Below are 9342 nucleotides of genomic sequence, written 5' to 3' on the forward strand. Positions count from 1 at the left end.
CTGTTACCATTACACAGCGTGTTTGTAAAGCTAAAAAAGTTTCGAAACAACAATGTAATTCTCTGCCGCCCCCTTACTGCCACTGTCAGGCGGTTCACCCCTCTAACCACACCGAAGTGGTATCGTCCATACATGGAACCAACATGGAGGCACTGATTCTGTATTGGTCGAATGTGGAGTAGAAGTAAATGAGAGAGTTGTGTAAATGACTTGATGAACTTGTCTGTTATCATTCGAGGCCGTTGCCTGTTATAACAATAATAACGGTCTCATTAGTGTCAGGAATGAGTTTATTCTATGACGCTATGACTTCTATTCTATAGTCTGTCAGTGTCCACTGTCCACCTGCACTTAGCGTCTCTGCGGTAGTTGAGGTTTAGCAGGTTATTCTAAGCTGTGTGCGGCAGCAGGCACGCATGGAGCCCGCACACATCACCGGTGTTTACGGAGAGGTCAGCGGCGTCCCTGCTCCTGTTTCTGCCCATGTGAAGGAGGAGCAGCTCGCGGGGCTCCAGGTCTGCACTGTGACGACAGGTGAGCAGAGCTGCTACTGCTAACTACTAACTACTATGCTCAACCTTTATTTTGTTTATAAATAATTGTTCTCTGCTGCCACCGTACGGCCACTCTCTGCCAGTTCATCTGTGTTTGTGCTCATTTTCAATACAACTACTTTAAAACTTATGTTACAAAACCATAGGGGTTGGCATTACAAAAACATTTAAATGTCACAAAATGTTACAATGTTACAATAACATGTTAGAGGATTTTAAACATTAATGTGAAAATTAAGAATCTCAAATGTGGTCATTGTAATTCAATGACCACATTAACTATACTCAAGAAAAATATAAACGCACAAACTTGAAATGGTGAACAAAAATAGAATGTCATGACATTTTCTCAGATTCTTGATGCATTTGTTTATGGAATGATTTGTTTTGCTCAAACCCAGTAGTCCAGAGTCACTTGGCCACTCCTATTGACTACAATCACTACAATTGGCATGCTGAGTGCTGCGTTGAGTGTTACAGCTGTGGCAACACAACTGAATGCCGTATTCACCAGACATGTCACCTATCGAACACCTTTGGGATGTTCTGGATAGGCGTGTCCGCCAGCGGGTTCCAGTTCCATTTCCCCAGAACGGCCGACAACTTCAAGTGGCTCTGCAGGAGGAATGGGACAACATCCCCCAGGCCACGATCGACAACCTGGTGATGTCCATTCATCACCGGTGTAACGCTCTGCTTGAGGCTAATGGTGGACACACGTTATTGAAGTTTGTGAACTTGGATCATCGACCCCCATTGGGTTCTTCCTGCCATTACTACAGGACTTGTTTTGACATTGATCCTAATGCTCGCAAATTAAAGCCAGTTTATTGATACATCTGTTATTTTTGGATAGTTACTCTGTTTTGTCACATAACAATAACTACAAATTTTTCTTTGTGCGTTTATATTTTTGTTGAGTGTAGATTTTGTGCTGAAATGAAATTAAGCCACACATTTCTTCCTCCAGTAAAAAAACAACAACATACACATATCCAAGGATAATGTCATTTTGCCAATGAGAACAAGATAGCAGACTATAAGTTTGGCATACTGAACAATACTTTGTAATATTGTAAACGTGGATGCATTGGCATAACCAACATTGGCATAAGTTTGGTTTGTTGAAGTAACAGACATGAATTAACTTTTCTCAATTCCTCACTGTGTCCACATCCAGTGTGGAGACAGAGTGAGCTGGTCGAAGGGTCCAGACTTCACTTCTCCAAGCAGTGGACTTTAATCGCAGAGGGCAATGACCACAAGAGCATTAAGACTGTCCTCCCCCCCGGACCTTCCACTCCTATGTCCAGAGAGTGAGTTGTGCTGTTATTAATTTAAATCACAGTAAGAATTTTGAATGTGTTTCTCAGAAAATCAAAAAAAAAAAAAATGTTGTGGCTCTTTGGGATAAAGACAAATTTGAACAGCAGCAAAAAATCTTATCTTTGCTGACCTTATCTTATGTCTGCAGGGATGTAAAAGTGTGTTAAAGGTGCAAAACGGCTCAGATAACACTCTGACACAAGTATCAGGGATGTTAATTATGATAAGACATTATTTTTTTTAACCAAAGAGAGCAGTAAAACTTTTGTTCTGTTATATTTTCATTGTAGCCAAGCTGAACATAATTCTTTCTCTTCTGATCTTTAGGTTACTAAGTGGATTTTCTCCCATTCAAGGCCAGAAGGCGGTTGTCAAGGAGACCAGTGGCTATCAGTTCCTGGAGGTGAGAAAATGAGGAAACTTTTCCACACCATACGCTTGATGTTTGGGCATTTTGAACGATTCTGTTGTGGATGTTAATGTTTAGATATGGGACAGCCATGGCCTCAGGAGATGCCTCAACCTGACTGCTCTCAACAAACATGGCCGTGTATATGACGACGGTAAGAGGCATGCTCTCTGATTTTGCATGTGATTTGTTTTGTGTCCTGGTATTGTTATGTGTTTCTGTAATGACATAGCAATAATTGTGTTTCCAGCTCAGTTTGGCTGTCTGTCATGGTCAGAGTGTGAGAACAAACTGCTGTATGTGGCTGAGAAGAGCAAGGATACATCTGATGAAAAATCTGCCTGTGGGACGGTATTACACACACACACACATTTAACGTGATAAATATCGAACACAGTGTGTACGTTATGGATGTCACTGTGTCTAAACAGGACTCAAGTGTGTACTGCGAGGACTGGGGTGAGGCTTTGACCAACAAGAGCTGCCCAGTGATCTGTGTGGCGAATCTTCAGGCTGGCACTGTCAGTGTGCTGCAGGGAGTTCAGCCTGACATCTCACCTGGACAGGTAAGGATACATCAGCGTACGTAGCAGGATTTGGGTGGGATTTGGACTGTTACAGTGTGACTTTAGAGTCCTGGTGTATTCTGTAAAAATGACGTGTGTGCTTGTGTGTTGTCCTCCAGGTTCTGTGGGCTCCCGGGAGTCAGTCTGTGTTTTTCGTCGGGTGGTACCACGAACCGTTCAGACTCGGACTGATGTTCTGTTCCAACCGCAGGTCAGTTACAGAAGCTCAAGCTTGTTTGGGACGAGGGCAAGAAGCATTTACCTCCTCGATTATTGAGCAGTAGAATTCACCTAAGAAAAGTTTAATGGATTGTTAGAGTCAAAAGGATTATTCATTTGAGATCTCTCTTTAAATTGTGTTTCAGATCGGCATTGTTCAAGCTAGATCTGGACGGAGACTGTGGTGAGTATGTTTCTGTGGCCCTTGATTTATTAATTAAACTCGCTAATGAAAGTTAATCTGATCCTCGAATCCCCCTTCCGTTCAAACCAGAGTGTCTGTCAGAGAACAACCGGTCAGTGTCCTGTCCTAGGCTGAGTCCAGACGGGTCCACGTTGATCTACCTGCAGGGCCAAGTGTTTGGTCCTCACAATCAGTGCCTCAGTCTCCAACAGGTACCTCTACTCTCTCTCTCTCTGTGTCCCCCCTCTCTTTTTCTGTTCCTTACATCAACAGTTAAAGAGTCACTGTTAATCTCTCACAGCTGGACCTGAGGAGTGGGAAGACGTCCACACTATTAGATGTTGTCAACAGACCACAGAATGGTAGGTTATCGACTTATGGCTGGTGTACCTAAGTGACTTTACCCTTAGCATCACCATGACTGTAAGTCATGATGTAGTATAATAACTGCTGTGACTTCTCCTCTTTGGCCATCACTTTTTTTTTTATAACACTACTGATAAAAACTTGCACTTTAACTCTAATAATATCAGTTTTATCTCATGGTTGTCAGAGATTATTGATGAAGCTAGTACATTTTAATGAACTAAAATGAATTGAAACCTTTAGCAGAGTTTTAAAATCACATAATGAATACAATAAATGAAATGAATTAATGAAAGAGAAATTGGTGGAGGATGTGAGGTAAAACAAAATCTGTCTTTCTTGTTTCTCTTTAGATGAGTTTGCAGGTGTTTATGAGGCTCTTCCTTCCTGCTGCTGGTCTGCAGACAGTCAGAGAGTGTTGTTCAGCAGCGCCCGCAGGAACTGGAAGGTAACAACCATATAAGGAGGGAACAGTTTGATATTCATAGCTTTTTATGCCAACAGTCGATGAGAATATTAATACCACTTATATGTTGTTGAAGTAATTTATGGAGCCAAAGTCTGTTAGTTTATCCAAGCCAAGCTTCCATCTGTTAAGAGTTTACAAAGTATCTATGAAGCCTGGTTCAATATTAGGCACAGTCATGTTTGTAGTTTCCTTCTGTTTCCAGGATTTATACTCGGCAAAGATCACCCTCAGTCTAATTATAGTTCTCAAACTGTCACATTGTTCCTAAAAAAACACCTTCATTGCTTAAATGTTTCCACTGTTTCTGGTGCTTTTCCTCTCACTTTGGATGTGTGATTTCTTCATGCAAACATTTGGCCTCCACTTTGTCTTTTCAGGATCTGTTTATGGTTGACAGAAGATCAAAGAAAGTCACTTCCCTCCCTGATAGTAAGAGTCCATCCTCTCCTCCACCTCCTCTCTCTCTTCTGTCCTCATCTCCATCACTTTGTTTCCCTCCACCACCTCCTCAACTTTTCCATCCTTCCCTTTCTCCCATGCTTCCCCCTCCTCCTTCCCCTTGTTGGCTTCCCCATCTTCCCCCTGCTTTCCCCGCTCCACCTCCTCTTCCTCCTCTTACTGTTCCTCTCTCCCCTCTCCTATATCCACTTCCTTCTACTCCTCTCTCCCCTCCCCTTCCACCTCCTCCTCCTCCATTTGTTCCAGTTTCTCAATCCACCTCTGACTCTGTCCTTCCACCACCTCCTCCTCCTTTAGATTCCCTTCCTGATCATCCTCTCCCTCCTCCTCCTCCTCCTCCTCCTCCTCCTCCACATTTTTATCCCGATCATCAGGAGCACACGCATGAACTGAAAGGTATGACAAGACCAACAGACAACATCCTGCCTGGGAATTTCAAAATAAATGTCAACGGTTACAGAAACATGACTTGAACATCCACCATGAAGATAAACTTTCATTAAATTAAATGAATAATTATGAAAAAAAAATTAATATATATATTTGTAAATGAAGGAAATTAGCATTTTATTTCATGAATCTTCTGCACACCATCATCATCTGATTCTTATTTCTGGGGTCTTGACATAATGTCTGCCTGTGCAACTTAATGTGGTTAAATCGTTTTAAGATGTGATTTAAAAAAATAATAATTTAACTACTGTTTTCGCCAAAGTTCTGTCTGTTTTGTTTATCTGCAGGTCCATCTGATCGTTCCAAAATCTATGGCAGCTGGAAGCTGCTGACAGTCCATGGGGACTTGATGGTTGTCTGCTGCTCCAGCCCCAATACACCACCCACTCTGGTCAAACAACAACAACACACATACACACACACACACACTGCATTGACTTACATTCATTTCCTGGAGACTTACTCTCACCTTAACCATAATTACTACTGGCCTAATCCTAACCCCGACCCTAACGTTAACCCTACCCTTAAACTAACCTAATCTTCACCTTTAAATGTAATCATTACATATACATTACATTTGTACATTATGGGGACTTTTTGTCCCTACAAGGAAGACAAGTCCCCATAATGTGACTGCGTAAACAGCTTTCGGTCCCCACAACATTAGTAATATCTGTGTACATACACACACACAGGTTTTCACAGCTATTCTTCTCAAGGCATTGAATTAACTTCCATTCATCTGGACAGCATACAGTAAACACAGTGTTATCCCTAACCTTAACCACAAACGGTTAATGCCAACCCTAATGCTAACCTAACCACAATTAAATTCTTAGCCCTAAACTAAACCAATTCCCCAAAAAGTAGGTTCTATAATCAGGTTTTGGTCTTCATGAGGACTACTGAGAAATGTGGTCACTCACCCTAACCCACATCAACAACACATTAACATCAACATCAACTTAATGCCTAACACTAGTATAAACTCCTACATCTTACTTCAGACAAAAAATAATAATCAATTTGGTGTGTGTGTGTGTGTGCAGATGGTGGGTTTCCTTCCCTCAGCAGGTGAACCGGTGTCCTGGCGAACCCTGCAGCAGCCTCCTCTCAGCTTTGACTTCTACTGGACGAGTCTAGATGTTACACCGCCACCTGAGGAGGACAATGTTCACTACTGTGAGCGTTCAATCTCTTCTTCCAGATAAAACCTGCTCAGTCCTTTTCCTCTGTCCTCTTACCATGTCTCTCTCTCTCTCTTTTTCATTAGCTGGTCTGGACTTTGGCGCTGTCCTGGTTAAACCGTCTCATTCCCTCCATGTGTCCAGTATCCCTCTGGTCGTTTTCATCCACGGTCAGTGTGTTTGTATTTTTGCATGCAGATAAGACACACATTATAACTTATTTCTGTGTGTTTGTTTCGTTCCCTCAGGTGGCCCTCACTCACAGTTCCCTGCCGAGTGGAACTGCACCACAGCTGGATTGACTAAACTTGGCTTCGCTGTGCTCATGGGTGAGATGCCTCTGTTTGTATTCATGAGGACATCAGAACTGATCAGGAGGAGATAGGAGTATGACTGACAACATAAAGAAGTTCCTGTGAACATTTCAGAACTAGAGATAGACCGATGTTTTTTTCAGGGCCAATACCGATACCGATTATTAGTGTTCAAGGAGGCCGAGAGCCGACTCATTTGCAGTAAAATTTTGAATAATACAAACACCAACACTTAACTTTAACCTTTAAATGCCATTAAACATATGTTTATTAAACAGCTTTTCAGATTTGCAACATATTAAAGGTTTTTTTTTTTTTATCTTAGACAATGGCATATTTGTTTTAAAAAAATCTAACAAAAATCGCAGGAAGCTCCCAGGCTCAGCAGCATGTCTTATAAAGTTAAATGAAAACTTAAACAAATAAATAATAAATTGATCTCTTATGGGCCGTCGGATTAAAAAAAAGGCTGATGCCGATCTGCTCTAAAATGCCTAATATCAGTGCCAATAATCCGTCTAATGAAGTGAATTCGTCTGCTCAAAAAACATGGTGATTGAGGGGATAAATGCTTCTTGGACACAGCATAAAAATACTCTTGTGCCATTTCAGTTCATGAAGAGACAGAATCATAACATTATCAACAACAAAATCAGCAAAAGCAACTGCAGCTTAAAAAAAAAAAATTCAAATTGTGAAACATAAATTGCATTTTCTTGTCCTTTACTTTTACACAATTATACAAGGTAAACTGTAAAAGTTGTGGTGGGTTGTATTGTGATTGTTTGTATAAAATCTGTGTCGACATATTTACAGAAAACCAGGGCCTTTTGGTGGAACAACTGAAAAAGGGAACCTGTTGAATTCACATCATGTTTTTGGTGTTAACTTTTCAGTTTAGACTTTCTCAATCTCTCGCTCTCTCTCTATATTCAGTCAACTACCGGGGATCCACAGGTTATGGCCAAGACAGCATTCTGTCCCTGATTGGTCAGATTGGAAGCCAGGATGTAAAAGACGTGCAGGTAAGGGCTGTGACTCTTTTAGATCCAGAGACGAGGATAGAGGGCAGCTAAAAACAAACAGAAGAGTAAATATAACTCAATAGAAATCTGTAATATACATGAGAATCTAATGACTTCTGTTGACAGTTAGCAGCCTTTTCAGTAAGTCATGTGATGCACCTCAAACATCTTGTTGGGTTCACCTTGAAGATGATTTAATCTCACTGTTTTTCTTTCAGAGGGCTGTGCTAACTGCACTGGAGAGCGACCGGACCCTTGACCCCAAACGCTTGGCTGTAATTGGTGGTTCTCACGGGGGCTTCCTGTCCTGTCATCTGGTCGGTCAATACCCCGAGTACTACAGAGCGTGTGCAGCCAGGAACCCTGTCATTAACGCTGCTACTTTATTGGGAACCAGTGACATTGTGGACTGGTGAGACACGTGCATAATACAGACATCATTTTTTTTCAAAACTCAAACCACTTTGTACTTTGAATCTTCTTCTCTCTCCCTGTCTCAAGGCGTTACACCAGTGTAGGCCTTCAGTACTCACATGACCAGTTACCCACCGCTGAAGCTCTGGCTGTTATGTTGGACAGGTCACCCATCAAACATGCTGCTCAGGTCAGACACATGCATACTTAATCATGATGTACATGTTATACACGTGGTGTGAGGACATAATGGTTCTGTAAATTACAACACAGCATTATTAATGAGGCATCAAGAATGCAGTGACTGTCAGACCCCAAAATCTCTGACATAAGTTTTCCAGTCATTGTCTGAGATAGAATAGTGAAGAATTGAATGCTTCTCCACACATTCCATTAAAATCACACTTCACACTTTATTTCTTTTATTATAACCTGAAAGTTCACAACAAATTAGCCACTTTTGACACAAGTTAACGAGTGTCAAAAAAGGAAATTATACTTGTTTGTATTTATTCAACTGCCTTTACTTATCTGTATATAGATTAAGGCTCCAGTGCTGCTGATGTTGGGAGGCAGAGACAGACGAGTGTCACCTCACCAGGGTCTGGAGCTTTATAAAGCACTGAAGAGCAGAGATTCACCTGTCAGGTACGACAGCTTAGTATTTCCCAAATCCCAACAGTCCCAACACCTGACAGCAGAAATAAGTAGTTGTGTTTAACTCTGACGTACATCTCTGTCTGTTGTTATGTTTGTCTCTCTAGACTGTTGTGGTTTGCAGAGGACGGACATTCACTGTCCAGAGTGGGCACACAGGCCAACTGCTTCCTCAACATAGTGCTGTGGCTGCACAAGTATCTCTGAACACAAAGGTTACATCATTTTGTAAAATAAAAAAAGTCTGGTCAATGTACAATTCAATGTATATCTTCAGTCTATTTCATTTGGTCGCAAACACTTACAGAAATGCCAATTAATTACAATTAAACAATAATTAATTTTACATTGTTGCCCAATGTTCAAATTCTTAAAACAAGGTTTTTCTATAAATATGATGTGTCTGTGTAACCTGACAAATTTAATTTTATCCAGTATATCCATAATGTCCAGGAGATGGCAGTCTCTGCCTGTGCACTTACTGCTTTACTAACCAACGTAAATACAGTGCACTGATTAGCCACAATAACATTACTGCTAACTGGTTTTAATGTTGTTGTTTAGCACGTTGCCATGTTTATCACTTTTATCACCAAGCCATGAAGCCAAGGAGAATAATTCACAGTTGTTGGAAATTTCCTGCTCTGTCACATTAATAACAGTTACCTGTTTATTATCGGTTATTTGGGAACACAATTGTGACAATTAGTGCACCTCCTAAAAATCAGGACCTGGAT

The 9342-nt window shown here is 41.1% G+C and overlaps 1 protein-coding gene across 1 annotated transcript; it reads left to right on the forward strand.

Moving 5' to 3' along the window:
* The first annotated feature begins 205 nt into the window (after positions 1-205).
* Positions 206-8848, forward strand: LOC310932357 (acylamino-acid-releasing enzyme). Its single transcript, XM_083895664.1, has 21 exons — positions 206-534; positions 1735-1870; positions 2208-2283; positions 2368-2443; positions 2540-2640; positions 2721-2855; positions 2975-3066; positions 3221-3258; positions 3349-3470; positions 3560-3620; positions 3978-4072; positions 4471-4522; positions 5293-5396; positions 6058-6190; positions 6282-6365; positions 6444-6524; positions 7446-7534; positions 7753-7946; positions 8036-8138; positions 8490-8596; positions 8713-8848. The coding sequence occupies exons 1-21, from the start codon at positions 417-419 to the stop codon at positions 8810-8812; spliced, it is 2097 nt and encodes a 698-aa protein (XP_083751790.1). The 5' UTR covers positions 206-416; the 3' UTR covers positions 8813-8848.
* Positions 8849-9342: the final 494 nt, after the last annotated feature.

The sequence above is a fragment of the Microchirus variegatus genome (assembly GCF_963457635.1).
Source record: "Microchirus variegatus genome assembly, chromosome: 9".
In the NCBI taxonomy this organism is placed as follows: domain Eukaryota; kingdom Metazoa; phylum Chordata; class Actinopteri; order Pleuronectiformes; family Soleidae; genus Microchirus; species Microchirus variegatus.